The sequence below is a fragment of the Alternaria atra genome, assembly GCF_907166805.1.
Source record: "Alternaria atra isolate CS162 genome assembly, contig: 23, whole genome shotgun sequence".
Taxonomy (NCBI): domain Eukaryota; kingdom Fungi; phylum Ascomycota; class Dothideomycetes; order Pleosporales; family Pleosporaceae; genus Alternaria; species Alternaria atra.
This window is the reverse complement of record NW_025091321.1, coordinates 1,579,143-1,596,889: the sequence shown is the minus strand read 5'-3', so window position 1 is coordinate 1,596,889 and position 17,747 is coordinate 1,579,143. Positions and strand designations below refer to the sequence as shown.

Genomic DNA, 17,747 nt, shown 5'->3' with positions numbered 1-17,747 from the left:
ATGTCTCCATGTCTTTCCTTACTGCATCTTCTAGTTTCCTCAGGCGATATCCGTTGCTGAGACTGTCCTCTTGCCAGTTATGAAATTCACGTGTTGACCCCACATTCCGCAGTGGTTACACAACAGTACTGCCCCGTTCACCGGTTCCGTACTAGTGCAAACAATGGATTGCTATCACCAGCAACACTTTCCACAATAGCACACACACGATACCCGGCTCAGGCTACTCCATCAACTCCAACATGGGATTCCTTGAAGACGCGCAAAGAGTGGCCGGCAACTTAGGACAGGAGGCAGCCCGACATGTTGGACCCAGGAATTGTTTGGACAAGCACAGGCGACCTTCTCAATGCCATTAGCCAGGCCACTTTCCCCAAGATTGAGTTCACGGAGGAAGACCTCTCAGCGTTCAGCGAGAGATTCAAAGCATGAAGTCTCTCTAATCCTCAGCTGTTCGCCACCTTGTTGGCGCGTGTAGCTTCAGGTCCGATAGTTTCCTTCGTCACACCGGCGATGCTAGGGCTCGTGGGCTTCACACCGATTGGTATTGTTGGTAGTACATATCGATCACCTACACTTGTCCGCCGACCAGTTGCTGACCTTTGATATAGGCTCTATAGCCTCTGCATTCCAGGCCAGGGTTGGACCCATTGCTGCAGGTAATGCTTTCGTTATCCTCACTAGTGCCGGAATGGGTGTTTATGGGCTTGTCGTCGTCCAAGCAATCGCTGTAGGCTCAAGCGTGACCGGTACACGCGGTACTGCGGCTGTGGCATTCTTTGAGGCTGGCAAGGAAGAGAGACAGTGTAAAAAGGAAAGACAGAGTAGGCAGAGTTGCGAAAGACCTCCGACAAGATCAAGACGGATCACTGAACCAACATGAAACTTTAAAATCCATCGCACGACAACCAGGAGAGGTAGATCTGCAATAGACAAACCTGCAGACAGTACCGCCAACATGATTATAACGCATCTCCATCTATTAAGCGTACCTTGTCCCAACTACCTTGTTCGTCCCATCCAGCTCTATGTCGGCTCTGCTTCCGTCATGAAGCTCGTACACCTAGATTGAAGTCAGCTTTGGATCCCACATCAGTCTCTCTACGTACCGGTTCTTGATGCTGCATCTCAGCTACTGAGTACATATTCCCAGCACCCTTCGTGTCGTCCTGCTTCTCGATACTGTCCGGACGCTTGTCTTCTGTTCCACTTTTATCTTGATTCCGCCTCTTCCGCAACAACACAACCGCTACCACAGCCAACAGAATCGCGACACCAACACCAACACCCACTCCAATACCAATGTTGCGTCCTGAGTTCGATGTCTTCTTCTCCTGGTTGCTGTTCGCTTCATCTTGACCGGACTGGTTTGTCGCTGCAGACGTCGGCGTTGACACCGCACCCGTACTCGCACCCGTAAAAGTAAGCTCCAATGTCGCACTCGAAGAAGTCGGCGCCGATTCCACACTCGAAGAGCTGGACCCCGCACCCCCTCCTCCTCCTCCTCCTCCTCCTCCTCCAAGTTCCTTCGGAATCCTGATTTTCTTCGACTTTGACGAACCAGTGGTAGATATAGACGAGGAACTACAACATTCATTGCTATCTCCACAGCACCAAAACTCCGATGTAGGCGTCCCATCACAAGGCGTCAGCTGTGCACTTTGGTTCGCCAGGTCTCCATCTCTACAAACGTTTATGCATCCTTCCCAGTCTTTATTCGCGCAATAAACTCTGTAGAAATGCGTCCATTCTGGCTTTTCTCCACCTTGCACACTGCTGTAGCCTCTATTCTGGCAAAGCCCATTCGGTAGACATTCATCGGCCGTAGGACCGTTCTTGACATCGCCTCCCGGTGGGTTGGGCCATGCGGATTGGCAGCATGTATAGTAGAGTGGGTCGGAGAGCGAGGAGGAACAGCGTGATGTTCCCGAGTCAAGGTGTTCGGTGCCGTTGGGGAGAAAGCAGGTTGCTATGCTGGATGGGAGCGAGGTTAGGAGGAGAAAAAGTGGCAAGGATATGGGCGATTGCGAAAACATGGCGGGTATCGTGATGAGCGTTATAGTGGTTTGCTTTGGTGTTTTCGCAACGGATGAAAACCACGATGGAGGGACGCGGTCGGGACGAGCGATCTGAACGGTTAAACCGACTAAGATCCTACCTACTTTTAATCGTGTTTGAATCAGCTCATCCTTGCACATGTGGGTTATCCCTCATTAGCGTTGGGGTTGGCGGGCCGCGGTCTCCATTTTATCATTGGCTATGCGATTCGAGAGTGGCTGTACAAGACGCTACATCGTGGTTTAGGCGTCCACAGCAATGTCCGCACGCCCCTTTTTGGTAATTTACCACAGCGATCCTACAACTTCAACCGTTAGATTCCGGTGGGTAACCAGGCACCCAGGTCAAGAGTCGCATATTTTTGCGGAACCGTATGCGAAAGAAAAGGTAAATGCAAAGACTACACACTATGGATGATAAGAGACTTGAACGAAAGGATGGGTATCTCGCGCTATAGTAATGAAGGAGGGAAAACATATTACGCTGCCTACAAAAGAAAAGTCCCAGTCTCGAGCGAAGGATTTTCCAATTTCAAACACCAGCAATGTTCACGTCTGTCGACTAAGCAACAACTCCACCGCCCGATCGACCCTCAACCCGTTGCCAAGATCTGTCAATCTTAGCGCCTCTCTCGCTTGTGCAGCTGTGAATCCCATCTCCACGATTCGATATATCGCTTTGTCGGCCGTATTTTCATGGCTTCGAGATCCATAGATGTGGTGCTGTTGTTCATGTTGTTGAAGGGCTCCGCTTCGGGAACTGGAGCTTTCGGAAGACTGGCTACCTTGACGCATGTGGCGCTCACGCTGAGGTTGTGACATGGGATGAGGTCGGAATGCGGGGTGAGGCGAGCTTGGTAGTTCTGAAAGAGGATGGTGGAGTGGGTCTTCGAGAATGGAAGGCATGGACGTGCCTGTGCTATAGCGATACCATTCACGACTGTTTAGCACCGTGGAAGAGGAGGGTGTCGGCAGAAGTGGTTGAGCAAACATACGGCGGGGTGGAGAGCCTACGCTTGATTCGCTGCCCATGGTGTACAAATCGCGGTTACTCTGTACTGTTGATGCCGAAGGAGATGGGAGCAAGGGTTGGGCTACTATCCGGCGTGGCGGCGACTGTGGTTGTTCTCCAATGGACGGTAGGCTCGAAATCACGCTGCGCTGATCGTAGTTACTAGGTACTGTTGAGGGTGGCGGTGTTGGAAGCAGCGGTTGAGCAACTATCCGGCGACGCGATGAAGACGTTCTGCTAGACGTTGAGCTGGAAGCTGGGAGAGGCACGGATGTCGCCACTTCCTCCGCAGAGGTTGACCTCAGCGCTGGAACATGAGTAATGATGTCGTTTCCAGAACCTTGCGGTGGGAGGGGCGATCGTGTCAGATTCCGAATCACAGTATCCCACTCTGACATAGGCCTTTCCTCGGACATGCCAATCATCGGCCGATGCTCACCACTATTTTTACGATGCTGCAGCTCGTTTATATGTTTCTGGATGCGGATCTTCGACTGCTGGCGTTGTACGTCGCGGATAGATATCTGGGCATATGTGTGCGCGATCTTGTCTTCGTAGACGCGTCGGGCTGCTTCTTTGAGGAAATGTTGCCGGGTACCATCAAACACCGGGGGTTTCCAGTTGAGCCATCCGTTCTCAGCCGCAACATCGAAAGCTTTGGGATCCAAGGGGTGGTATGGGCCCGTGAGCTTAAGAACAGCAGCAAGGCCAAAAGTGAGAAGGTGGTAGATCCACTCGTCTAGTCTGGTTAGCACGTTCAATGATACGCTCAACGGATGGACAAACCGAGCATCATCTCTTCGCCATCAATATCGCCTCCTCGAATTTCGGTGTTGTCGTAAATGCCAGCCTGTCGAGCCTGGACAGTGCGCCCTTCAAAATTTTGTAGCAATACCGAAAGGCATGTCCAGAGCTCCATCATGTCAAAGAGTTGCTCGGCGGCCAAGCCACCCTCATTCCCTTGCCCAAAGCACTCTGGCGCACCAACCAATGTATCGCTCATGAAATCTGTGCTCATGATGCTGAATGTGCAGGTCGCCTGGTGGACTAGTATACCACCCTTAAGCCAGTCCATCTGCGCGACGATGTCCTCCTCACGACCTTTGCCTGAGCCGAATATCTTGCAAAACGTCCATATACGCCATAAAGCGTCGTCAATCCTAGCCGACTCAGCTGGACATGCGCTCATGAGCGCAGCGGATATTTCCGGTCGAATAAAGGATTGGCACTTCTCCAAGATCTCTGACTTTATGGTACGGATGACTTGGACATCTCTCTTCTGAAGCCTAAGATATGAGGTGGGGTTATATTCCTCTTCCGGTCGTGTCATCTCCAGGTCTTCCGCATGTAGAGCATCGTGTCCAGGAAAGGCAATTTCTCTGAACTCCCAAGCTGGAGGCGACATCTTCCGCAGGGTAGATTTGATAAGGTCGAGTTCGTGGCGTTTGAACACACGATAGAAGCCTTGGTTAATGAAAGCTGCAGCGAAGAGATCATTGAAGTGATCCAGGTGACGGAAGATGTTGAGTATGACCTGCTCGGCTCCAGCAGGTGTGATAGTTGGCTTAGTGTCGTTGGTCGCACTCGGTGGCTGGGAAAATACCAGATCCACACTTGGTCTTTTATATTGTGGAATCATAAGGGTCAATCCTGTGCTCGGTCGGGAGCACTGTTGCATGATCTGCGAAGCAATGTGATCGCGTGGTAGGCGGTCGGCTCCAATTATCCTCCTGGTAGCCGATTGTCGCCTACTGGATCTACGAGGAATAACTGGAGGTGGGGTGTCAGGTAGTACGATGTCAGCACAGTCTCTTTGGGGCTGGCTCTTAGTATCGACCAATTTCCCACTCTCAGCTGGGAGTTCATGTACGCCCTGCCGGAAAGGGTTGCCTTCTGCAAGGGGCGACCGATGTTGGACATTTGTCCGAGGATCGCTATCGCCGCCAAACGAAGAAGCCAATTGGACATGCAGGTCGCACTCGGCCTCGCTGAGCGTAGGGCTAGATGCACGTAAAGGGGATGGAAGTGCTCCAGATGCAGAGGAGATCACCTCGTTAATCAGGGCCATGCCCGCATCCGCGGCTGAGTTCTCCCGCGGACCGCTCCGTTTGGAGGACTTCCGGCTCAATCTTGGCTTGCGCTGTGCAACATGTAGGTCACAAGTAGGTTGGAAGGCAAGGTCCTCCTGACTAGAGCACCGGTGAATATATGTTCGAGGTGGCACTGTCGGTGGAGCATGACATCGGCCTCCGTCTACGGCTGGATTCGTGGTGATCTCAGGGGAAGAACACAACGTTCCTCCGGGTACTATAGTCTGCCCACTTGGAAGATACACTGAATGTCGTGAGTGTTTTCCTTGTGTAGGAGAAGTATCATTCTCTACGCTGGTCTCTGAAGAGCGGTTGCTGTGCAGTGACGAGGCATCGCTCTCTTGCGATCCATTGTTCGAACTGCTTGATTCAAAGCTGCTCTTAGGGTGCCTTGGAATGTGGCGTTCCGATCCCGGCGTACTTTTGTTGCTTATGCGCTGCACTTGCGATTGCACAAGTGGAGATACAATAGAATCTCGCATACGATTGTGGCTTGCTGATGGAGGCGATACTTCGTGATTGCTTTCAAGCTCGGTGGGAGATGTGTCGAAAAATGGAAGAGCGGGAAGTGGTTTTCCACAAGGGATTACTACTTGTATCTTAGGCCTTGGGCTAGAGCACTTGTCCTTGTTCGGATTGTCCTTCTTGTGGCTAATGAGGGAGCTGCGATCCTTCCTTCGCCATTGAATCTTCCCGTGTTTGTAAGTCCCAATCGCGCCTGTGAGCGATGCGTGGGTCGATGTCGACGTTTTCTCTGCGGTAAGATTGGCTCTCGTCCCTGCGTCTATCGAAAGATTGCGCTTCCTCTTCTTGCACGGCTTACGCCAGATAGATGCTGATCTTGGAAGGGTCGGTGCAGTAGAGCCGGCTGACAATGGCGAGTTGCCACCATCTGCGGATAGACGATCTTGCGTTGCTGTGTCTTGCTGACGAATGTGGAGACCCGCCTCATCTTTCGTGCTCTCTGGAACTGCCCGCAAGATGGCGGCTGATTTCTTCGTGTTTCTCTTTAGTAACCCAGACATCCTTCTTTTTCGTACGCCGGGTGACGCGTTTCAATCAAAGCGATGTATCAGCATGCAAGTTGTCGCAATTCAGCTATTCGGTTAGTGACGTAGTAGGCTGCAGTAACTAATTATGAGTATGCGTTTAAAGTCGCTGGGGATGAGTAGTTTTGTAAGGGATCTCCCATCGGAGCCGCAACTGGATAGACAAGTTGGTCACGGTCGTAGGGGCATGGACTGTATATTGTCCGAGGCCAAGATAGCCATGGCCTATGGTGCTTGACGCCAGCGAGCCCCATGAATAGCCCGGCCGTAGCGTTCCGGACAGAAGATGCATGCATTGCCCCGCGAAAGCTGAGCTGAGCTGAGATGGAGGCCAACTCCGAATGGACGGACATTGAAGCATGGGGAGGCGCTCGGAGAGTCCAATGACGCACGATCGTTAGACACACCTGCATGATTGTTGCGAGACGTACGTTATCACAAGGATTCGTTGTTGTGAGGCATAGTTAGTTTCGGTGTGCAATCAGAGACATTCAAGGTTGTTGTGGTCTGTCGGGCCCCGCTGGGTGCGAGGACCCGATTGACGCTGGGGCCGTGCTATTTACGGCGCGACTGCTTGCTCAGCCATCTGCCGCGCTAATTTGGGCCCCATCGTGTCGGGATACACGATCTCCGCCTGAGACTACTCTGTACGCACTGCGCCATACTGAGGCATGCCTATATGAAGAACATCCAAGCCCCACGGCACAGTGCGTCCTTTCCTGGCTCGTCTCAAGTCTACAACTTCAACACCGCTTGTATTGCCCCTGATCCTAGCACTGACGGCGCCCCAAGGCTCACTCTAGCTCCAACCATGACGTCGCTGACGTTCCACTCCAGACAACTGTCATGGCCTTACTAGGGTGAATGCTGTTGGTTACACAAAATTTACTCAGCCAAAAAGGAGTAATTAGACGTGTCTGGGGACACCCGGTCCCATCATGTACGGCGCGTTCATACGGACGTGACGTGAGGGAGCGCATGGCGCGGAGATACACTCTCCGGCCCAGACGGACTTCGCAACTTTCTCTCAAGTATCCCGATCAAACACCAGTCGGTGCATGTTTGAGGGGTCCATACGTATGATTACGTTACCCAGCCTTGATTGCGGTAACACCCGCGGACGATGGTTTCGGCCCGTATGGTCAGTCTCCAAGTCTCCTAACGCGATCATCATTATTTTCGTCCGAAGGCAAGGGGACATTGTTCTCAAATGTTTGCATAACCTGCGGCGCTTTACATCGAGAATGTGCTCATTGGTCGCAATCAGTGAGCACTCATAGGGGGACTTATGTTGTCAATGATCAAAGATTGGGGAAGGACACTGTTGCTGATTCATGGATGAGTCTATAGTTTTCCGGCACATTTGTGATCGGACAAAAGACATGCTTAGCATTTTACATACGATGTCATATCTGGCAGAACTAAGAGAACTCCTCATTGTACCCAGCGTTAGTAACGATGAAGCAGGCACAACCTGCATACCACCCTTTTTTTTCCCGACGCAAAAACGTCTTGATGTCTCATCCACGTCTCGGCGGTACCAATGCTGTCAAATATTCCGTGTCCGACTACGCAGAATTGACACACGGCAAGATATGGATGCCAAACTATGCACCGTGCAGTGGCGGTTGACGATTCTGACATACATCAACAACCTCACATTCTCTAAATCTAGCACTCAACAAACACAGTCAATGCAGAATACTGAAGCGGACTAAAGAACAGTATGCACTCGTAGTCCTTTCGAGTAGTTATCTTACTGACAAAATCAAAGTCGTCAGCATGAACGGACCGAGCAAACTGCACTACAAGAAAACAGCCCAGTATCCTGCAAAAGTGGGAAACTACCATTGTAATGTAAGGTTGAAGGAAAAACTTTTGATCCCAGCATGCGAAGGCGGAGGACTAGACGAAGGAAGCGAGATGAGCAACAAGCAGAGATTACTGAAGAACATGATCAGACAAGTGGACTATGAAGCGGAAGTTGTGCTCCAATCTCTCGTTGTGTTTATGAAGCATGGACTAAATATTATTCAAAGTAAGTCGCTTAGGTCGGCCACGTATTACTCCAATCATCTATGCCACTCTAGGGCCTTGATAACGAAATCAAAAGCACATGTTCAGTACCTCAAGCTTTGAAAATAGGGATGGATCTCTTCATTGTTATAACAGTGACCATAGTCAATTTCTGAATATTGCTCTTTGTTCATCCTCAACGGACAGCAGCTCAGATGTGTTAGACCAAGGCAAGCCATGAGGCTGGCTATACACCGATGGTGTCAGGCAGTGGGCCACTCCGGACCCGCCCGGGCCGTAATGCCAAGCAACCACAGTATATTAGCCTACCTTACCGCTATCGTGGCTCAATAGCGGTTCGTCTCTAGTCTTACAAGGTAATATACCTCTACCTATACTATTGCTGTGCATCCCGTATCTATTAACACTCTATTGCTTGATAGATGGAGTTACACGTCCGGTAAATGTCCACAATCTTTTCGTTTAAGAAGCAGCGGCGCATCTCAGCCAATACGAGCAGCTACCTATTTGAGTAGGCATACTGCTACTTCTCAGCCTTGTGAGTAGTTTCACTTCGTATCACAACACCACAGTTTTCGCCGAACGTCGTCTCACATCATGTCGACCGTCCCTTGAAGGCAGGAGATCAACTTCGGGAGCGCATTTCTGCTACACTCTTGCATTACTGTCTTTTTCAAGGAGATCAACTACGGCTTCGCGATACTCTACCATCTCGCAATTCGTCACAGGGACAAGGCTGGAGTCAAGACATCTGTCGTGCTTGATGGCCACACTTCTATCGTTTCGAAAGATCACGATGGTGAGTTTGCAGAGTTGTACTTCACCAACACGGGGTTTATCCTCCTGGTCGTCTCGCTCGCCTGTGCTATCGCGATGAACCTACTTCTTCCAGCCACCGTACTCAACGCTCTTATCGCAGCGACCTTTGGTTTAGCATTCACTGCATCAGCACTGGTGGCTTGCCGTGAAAGAGGTCTTGTGATGCCCTTTATGGCTTTGAGAAGGGCTGATCGTTTCATCTGTTCCGACACCCCATTCGTGGACTTCTTCACGCTCATCTACGTCGCAGTAGTTTTGAAGGGTTCATCAGCAAAAGTCGTACTCAGAAAATACATGGTCTCTCGGTCTATCGCCATCCTTGGTTTGGTGCTCATGAAGGTGAAGATAGCAGCGGCCCAGCAGACATACAGCAGACGATTTTGGAACGACTTCTCAATAGCCAGTATATCATGGCCAGGGGTGTAAGTTCCGAACATGCAGCCTACTTCCAAAATGCAAGAACATCTCCCATCCCGACAGAAGCTATGTACAGCACATGTATGAGAATGTGTATCATATTGACGATATCATGGCAGTATATCAAATCTCGAAGCGCGTACCACCTCCACCCACACCCTTGAGAAAACTGCAACAGAGGCTTTGATACGATTTCAGAAAAGTCTTTACACATATCAAAATAGTCGTATTCTTTGACGATAGTGCGACAACTTGCCTTTAAGACTAAGCTGATTGTATTCGGGTTTTGATTTTTCAGACCTGAACGGTTTGTGATGGTCCTCACTGGAACGTAATGACCTTTGCTATCTGTCGAACGCTTCTTCCTCGTCGCTCAACTAGAAACCCAATGTCTAGACATCCACTCAAGGGCGCACCGTTCGCGAGTCATTCTAGATGTATCGTTTATGGATACACGTGGTGGCTGTCGTGTTAGCAGGTGCCAAGCGGTTCAGAACTTCACGCTAGGTACGATGGCGCTATGATGGCTAGCTTTTCAAGGCTGAACAACAGCCGCATCACCCCTTGATGTCCCGTTCCTGTGCTCGCGAAGTCCTTACAGGCACTTTACAAAGAACATTACCGACGTTCTTATCCTTTGTGGTTCTCTTGGGCGAGGCCATGTACTTGCGAAAAGAACCTCGCGCAACCATCAGAAACCCATGCAGTACGTCTTCCGAGCGACAGGTCTACGGATCGACTTTCTGATGTATGCTGTCTTGGTAATTCCGGTTTGGTCGATCCTCCTTACCAGATTCAGACCCTTGGAGAGACCTTACCTGGCCGTTATGGGACACGCAGGGCCTAATTAGTACAAAAAGCATTTCCCACTACCATTGACTTCCTTAGCTCCTCGTCAACCCCAGCATTTACACAACCCCTGCAGTAGCCTCTTGATGAATATAAGGTAGGGCTGGCACCAGTTTTGGTGCAGTGAGCTTGGTCCGAATTCATTCACTCACTCAGTCCTTTTTCTAGAAGTCTGTCGTTCCAGTCGCCGCCATGTTGTCCGTTCCGGTTCTCATCGTAACATCTCTCCTTGGCAGCATCGTAGGCGCTCAGCGTGTATCGACCAACGGTCGTTGCGGTGCAAGCTTTGGCCTCACCTGCGCAGGGTCAAGGTTTGGGTCTTGCTGCTCATCGCAGTCGTGGTGGTATGTTCACTGCTGTGTACTACATGTATTCCTGCCTCAGGCTAACAAGCATAAGTGCCACGACAGCAGAGCACTGTAATACTGGATGTCAGGCAGATTATGGGCAGTGTAAGACATCGTCAACTCCTCCTGCAACGAAGGTCTCGAAGGATGGACGCTGTGGTCCACAGTATGGAGATCAAACCTGTGCGGGTTCGCGCTACGGTGACTGTTGCTCCCAATATAGGTAAGAGTGGCTTTGCCGGACTAACTAAACGAATCTAACGCGTCGTAACAGCTATTGCGGAAGTACAAGCACGTACTGTGCTGCCGGTAGTTGCCAGAAGGGTTTTGGCTTGTGCAATGGTGTCTCATCCTCTTCTGCCACTGGGTCAACTTTGACCTCTGTCGTCGTACCTCCGCGATCATCATCTGCCGTGGTTACAAACCCATCTTTGCCTCTTGGTCCTTCCTCTTGCTCTGCGGTTACTGTGACCGCACCTCAGTCTACTATCACGGTTTCTGGTGCCATCACCACAGTTACGCTGCCTGGTGACAAAGTTACCACAACGATCACTGTTCCGGGAGAAGGAGAAGTCACGACGGTTACAGCCCCTGGAGATTAGACGACAGTGACAGCCTCGGTGACCCTTCCCCCATCAACCTCAACGCTTACTGTCCCTGGTGCCGGGGAGGTCATCACCGTTACCGTGCCTGGGGATGAGAAGACATCTACACTAACCGTTCCCGGGGAAGGAGAAGTCATAACCGTCACGATACCTGGAGCACCATCAACTGCAACAGTATCTGTTACGATCCCAGGCGAAGACAAAACTTCAACTCTTACGATTCCTGGTGCGGGAGAAATCACGACTGTCACAGTACCCGGCGAAGCCTCGACCGTCACCGTCCCAACGACAGTAACCCTACCCGGAGAGGATTCTACCATCACGCTTCCCGTCACTCTCCCAGCTGAAACTGTCACCCTCCCTGGTAATCTAGCAACCACCACCGAAACCGCTCCCGCTTCGACAGTCACTCTCCCGGGCGAGCTATCCACAGTAACCACCACGGAGACCGTTTCTGCTTCGACTGTCACCGTCACTGCAACTGCCACGCCCAGTGCTGGTGCTGGCTCATGTTCTCCAAGTGCCAATGCCATTGTCAATGGCGGTTTTGAAACTCCTCTGGCCGGCACATGGAGTGTCCTCACTGCCGGCAGTGCAATCCTGGAACGAGTAAGTATTTCAGGAAGCACATTCGCTCTCCGATCAAGGAGCGACGCCACCAACGGTAACTTGCCGCAACGCCTCGTTCAGGCCGTCACCTTGTGCCCTGGAACTACTTATCAAGTGAGTTTCCAGGCGAGGCGCGTAACAACAGCTGGTATTGTGTCTGCGGTGGCGTATATTAATGATGTTGCTCTGGCTGGTGGTGTGGTCGCGTCTACTTCTTTCACGCCTGTTGGGACTATCGGTAGTGGACAGTTCAGCTTGGCGAGTGGCAGTACCGCTATCCTGAAGATCGAGTTTAGCTACCAAAGCGGAATTGGTTCAGCGAAGAAGGTCCAGATTGACAATGTCGCGATTACTCCGGTTTTGTAGGGTGACAGCGAGAAGGAGGAATACTATCTAATCTCTAATACACATACTGCTCTTACTGGAGAGCTTTTTCACTTCCTACTCATCTCTTCTCAAAAACCCCTACATGAACAACAATCGTCCTTTCACCCTCCACTCTTCTGTTGACTCTCCCCTTCATCCCATCTTTTATCAGACCGTAGACTATCAGGTTAACAGTCTTCCCACTCCACTCTCAAACTCTAATGCACCCTCCACAGTCATCGACTGGAAGTTTACTTGCCTAGTACAGTATCGTTTGCTCGTAGCTCTTGTGGTCTAGAAACAAAGTTAAGTAGGGAGTGCAAAAGTTCTAGAAAGCCTTCTCAACTCCACTCACCGCACCGTCGTTTCTCGACTGTGACCGCATTGTCTCCCTCTCTAGCTCCTAGCGTCGCTCTGTTATGGTCTGCAAAACCTCTATCGGTTACGTCGATGGTTCACTCTGTGGTGCTTCTGGCCCTGTCGCCATCACAATATCGAAGCATGCGGGATTCCTCATCAATGAGGCTGAGGAGCGTGGCTGGCGCATCTACCGCGTTTTATCTACTCCTCTTGTCATCGAAGATTGTGTCCAAGTAATGATCACAAAGTTGCGGGAGAGAGCACCGACGAAGGATCGACGAGGCGTGGTGTTACTCTTCACTAGCTTCATAGCCTGGACTCATGGGGTATTGTTGCGGCAATTGGGTAGGCGCAGAGTAGTCTGGTTATTGAAGACGAATGGAAATGGGCCAAAAGAAGATCATTGGAAAGGCAATACAAATCTTGTGAATGACTTGAAGAAAAGCTGGTTGCACAACCAACAAAATTTCCAGCGCTTAGACCAGAGAGAAGACAATGGGCAGATAAGCTACGAGATAGTATGTTGATATCTACAGCATTCAACAGAAAGATGAAGATCAATCTGGGCCTGACTAGTCTTCTTATATCGCGGGTATCACTTTCACCAGCCTACGGCTAAGTCCAAGCAAACGCTATAAGCGCACGTTTATCCGCGCCTTGACGGTTTCATACATCGTGCTAACACCTTTCGATCGTTCATTCCTGTTCTGAAAAGGAAAAAAGCTTCCCATATTTTGCTCATTATCCCACTCTACGACAACATTACAGCCAAGTAAGAACCAGAGCAGTCACCACCTAAAATGTCTTCCAGTAACACCACTACCACGCCATCTCACACCCCTTCATCTTCACCCAAGATTGCACCCCCATCCTCATCCCACGTCCACTTCGGCGCCACTCCGCACCACAGCTCTGTACCCCGGTTCCCGTCGCCTCACACCCATGGCATTCATTCAGGCTACTTTCCTCTACAACCGCAACCGCAACCCCAACCCCAAACAAGTCCAGTCCAAGCCGCCCAACAATCTCCATCTCCAGCACAACCAGCTCAGAATTTCGCAGACATATTACCACAACAGCAACTAAAGTCCATGTCGGATCTTGACAAAGAAGAGGAAGCGCGGTTGGCAAAGACACATCGTGAAAGGGTGAAGAAGATGAGTTTGGGTATTTCTAGGTGGGTGGGCCAACTGACCAAGGGTGGTAGTAGTAGTAGTGTTGAGAAGGGTGGGAAATGAAATTAGGAAAAGGGCAGAGTTTGTTGCGAGTAGATCTTTGATTGCGTTGAGATATGTAGGTGTATCATCCTGGAATTTCGATGTTTAATGTAAGAAAAAAGCACGGTGTTCATGCGTGGCTATTGATTTCGTGTTTGATAGTAGACTTGTTGAGGTGGAACTGTGAAGAGGGCAACGAGAAAAACGGGACTCTTCAATCGTTTCGACAAGCAGTCATGATAATATTGTACAGCGACAGTCCTTTTCGACAGGATAACCACAACAAGAAAAATAGCAACGCAAAACAGGGTATGTGACAAAAACCAGTACGGATACCAAACGACATGCCATTCTACTAAGCAAATACACCAAAAGCTGAAGAGAAATAACTGCAGCGACAGGAAATTTGGGGTATATATCGTAAAATCATAAATTTGGTGGGCGGTGTGAGCTCGTCGTAGTGATATGACTGACTAGTAGCAACGGGAGTCGTCGCCTCTGGTCTCATCTTCGTTAATTCCACCTCGACCTTGAATAGTCATCATCGTCGTACACTGATCGGGATTGAGAGTCGAAAGATCCATTCATGCCACCAGTTCCGCTTCGCTGACGAGTGTGTCTCTTGTTATCAGAGTCTCTGCCGTAGCGATGGGAGTCATCCGCAACATTGTGCATGTTGGAGGCATAGTAGTTACTGGAAATATCTCGTACCGTGGGATCAGACTGAGTGCCATATTTGGAAAAGCTTGGGCTTCGCGATCGGACGTTCGTTGGGTTTGTGCGAGGGTGAGGAGGTTGCTGGTGATAGTGAGCATCTGGAGGAGGCGGTGCAAATGGTCCTTGGCCGGCAGTCGATTGCGCACGTCGACGCCTCTCATTCGCGGCGCCATCAGAGTAAGTGCTGGAGCTCATGTCGTCAGTATACGACTTCCCACCACCCGGAGCTGCTGAATAAGGCTTGCGCTCTCGTTCAATAGGCACGGATGTGGACATGGGCTCGTCTTCGAAGTCGAACGGCCTTGCTTCAGGCTTTCCAGAGTATGGGCTGCGTTCGCGTTCGAGATTAGGCGCTGGTGGAGGACCTTGAGTTTTGGGTGGCGGCGGCGGGAAAGTGGGCGCCCTACGGAGTGGGCCAACGCCTTCAGGGGACAAAGCTGCGGCACATCTTTGCTGCGCATGTAGATTCTCGATGGTTGGGAACATCCTACGAGGAAGTTCTTTTGGGAACCGTTCTTTCCGGTCGTCTGCGTTGCTGATGGGCATGTCTAAGATTGCTTTCACCAGTCGCTCGTACTCAGCATCAGGATAGGCCTGGATCATTGTAGTCATCCACTCTTGGAAGCCCGCAGGAGTAAGTGCGGGGATGTAAGGTTGTTCTGCAGGGTGCTCTTGGATGAGATGGTGCTGGCATCGCATATCGCGGTATATCTTGGACAACGCGGAGTAAGAGACCTCCCCGAAAATTGCTGCATGTATTAGCACAAGGACGAGATGATAGACGCCCGGCAACCTTACTTTGCCACGGATAGATCTCATCCTTGAGCTTGACTTGCTCATAAAATTTGAGCATCTTGGCAGGAGAGATGACAAGACTGTGCTTTGGTTCATAATCTTCAATCTATACCAACATTAGCGTATATTTTCTCTATAGACTTGGCTACGCACCAAATGCAGAGCCAAACCTCGCAACAGTTGGCCAAGACGAGGCAGAGGTTGACCATCTGCCTCGAACAGCCGCTGCCACATCTTCTCGATCGGGGTATAATCTTCGGTCATCATCCTGGGCGGAGGACCTGGTCGCGCAGACGGTCGCTCCCGCTCTACCGGTGCACTTCGCTCAGGACGCGGGGTAAGAATGTCGCTGTTTCCATCCAGCAGTGGATCGCGATACAAGGGGTCGCGCTCCGGAGATGGTTGGGCTGGAAAGTCGGTGCGCTTGGGGGAAGGCGGGGTATACACGTCGCGAGGTGGGATCGAGTTTGATGTTGACGCTGGAGAGGGGGGAACCCATTGCTGCGGAGAGACGGGTATGGCTTGTGCTTGTGTCGTACCAGCCATGCCGCTTGATTTGATCTCATCCAAGACCGACTTCTTTACTTGCTCGGTAATCTGAGCAATGAGATCCGGATCAACAACCCTCGCGGCATCAGACTTTTCAAAGGCATGCCCGATAGCATTCTTCAATGGCTGCTGAATTGGCTGAGAGGCACTGTCGAAACTGCGACGGTCCCAGCCCGGACTGGTGTCACGAGGCCGATAGTCAGATCCATCAGTGCCAGTGCGAGACTTGGGTCTCGTGCCATAGTCGGGACTTCTACCGCGATCGTAGTATTGTTTGTCAAAAGACGATGCGTAGGGAGCGTGATGGTGGCCGGGTTGGTCGCGATAGGCCATGCTGGAGCCCAATGGCAGGCGCGCGGGAGCACCTGCAGTATGACGTTGCTAAGTGGGAGTCGTCGAGTAGGCGACCGTTTGTGGAGCGCAGCGAATAAGTGCTGCTGCTATTGCAGAAATCCCATGCAGGCGCGACAGTGACAGGTTGCTGGAGAGGACCGGGAAAATGGAGATGTGGGTGCGGAAGGAAGAAGACGTTGGAAGAAAGGCTGTGGTCACAAACACGGCTCAGCCCGGTGGATTGCGGGCTTTTGGTTTTCTACGGCAGCGATACCCTGGATGGAGGAAGAAAGAGGGAGCGTAACAAGCAGCAGGTAAGACAACGGTATCTTGAGTGGAGTTTGACTGGCTGTGCAGAGCCATCTTCTACATGCGGCGCCATGGACGTGCCGCAGGCTGGGACGTAGGCGACCTGCTGTCTGCGTCATACGCAGGCGTGGGAAGGGAAGAACGTCATCACGTCTATTAACAGTCAACTCGAACCGAGTCGCAGGATGGACAGGATCTTCAGGAGCAGCAGAACTGGGGGCATGAGATTCGCGGAAGGGCGGTGATTATGTTTGTTTGGTTCAGTAGTCTACGCAGTCGTCATGTCTAGCGCATGTTAACACAGTGGTAGCGACGACTGTCAGTGACGCGGCGTGGTTCCGTCGTTTGCACGTCTTTTGTTTCAACCACACGGCACCACCAGGTGTTGGTCACTGCGCGGCCGGGTTGCAGCATGACATTCAACCCATTCATCCCCGTCTACCTTATGAGAAACGGCGCGAAAGGGGTGCAGGTGGCATGGGGGCACTCAATCAGTCATGGTCGGCTTATGCGCATCGGGGCGGCTACCGGACTGCGAGCAATGTGCAAAGCGGCGAGGCGGTTGAAGTGATACACTATACGTGAGAACAGGCGCAGAACAGCGAAAGACACACAGCATCTCGGTAGGCGCCAGTTGTTGTCATGTACATGCACGCGTGTTCAGCGCTCTCCAACGCGCCAGGCAGACTCAGCAAACAGAAACGCGAGCACATCGAGATTCCCCAGATAGATGGAAAGCGACAGGCATTGGGGTGAAGAAAGGACCCTGTAGCTATTTCAAGCCGACGAGGCTGTCCCTGAGCGGCCCTCTAGTATGCTGGGCAAGATGATATTAAATCCTGAGGCACATATGGGCTAGTCGCTAACGGTGCTGGCCCTGCCGAAGCGCCCGCTGAGCTTCACGGCTCGACCACGCATCAACCACAACAACAACAACGTTTGCATGATTGTCAACAGCTGTCTTTGATGAAGTCTCCAAAAAGGTACTTGGACTCTCGAGACATGTTGGTTCTATCTGCGGCGGTTGATAAAGACAATGCCGTGTCGGCGTGCAAATAATGAGTCGGTCGACTCCGATTGGCTCCAGCTGGCAGGTCAAACGCTAGTGAGTTTCACGTCTCACGTTGGCCACGAGCCATGGCAAAAGGTGTCTCCCGCGCTCGCGCTCGCTCCAGCAAAGACGACGGGATCATCCTCTGTTTCGAGGCCG

The 17,747-nt window shown here is 51.3% G+C and overlaps 3 protein-coding genes across 3 annotated transcripts; 1 reads left to right on the top strand and 2 right to left on the bottom strand.

Annotated features, from left to right (window-relative positions):
- Positions 1 to 2,677: 2,677 nt before the first annotated feature.
- On the bottom strand, positions 2,678 to 4,708 carry ALTATR162_LOCUS4123 (uncharacterized protein; the record flags this gene model as incomplete). The annotated part of the gene is made up of 3 exons (XM_043311733.1): positions 2,678 to 2,997; positions 3,053 to 3,808; positions 3,856 to 4,708. The coding sequence occupies 3 exons, from the start codon at positions 4,706 to 4,708 to the stop codon at positions 2,678 to 2,680; spliced, it is 1,929 nt and encodes a 642-aa protein (XP_043167668.1).
- A 4,410-nt stretch (positions 4,709 to 9,118) lies between these two features.
- ALTATR162_LOCUS4122 (uncharacterized protein) lies at positions 9,119 to 12,257 on the top strand (the record flags this gene model as incomplete). Its single annotated transcript, XM_043311732.1, has 2 exons — positions 9,119 to 9,467; positions 11,293 to 12,257. The coding sequence occupies 2 exons, from the start codon at positions 9,119 to 9,121 to the stop codon at positions 12,255 to 12,257; spliced, it is 1,314 nt and encodes a 437-aa protein (XP_043167667.1).
- A 2,090-nt stretch (positions 12,258 to 14,347) lies between these two features.
- Positions 14,348 to 16,228, bottom strand: ALTATR162_LOCUS4121 (uncharacterized protein; the record flags this gene model as incomplete). Its single annotated transcript, XM_043311731.1, has 3 exons — positions 14,348 to 15,300; positions 15,350 to 15,452; positions 15,500 to 16,228. The coding sequence occupies 3 exons, from the start codon at positions 16,226 to 16,228 to the stop codon at positions 14,348 to 14,350; spliced, it is 1,785 nt and encodes a 594-aa protein (XP_043167666.1).
- Between the last annotated feature and the right edge of the window lie 1,519 nt (positions 16,229 to 17,747).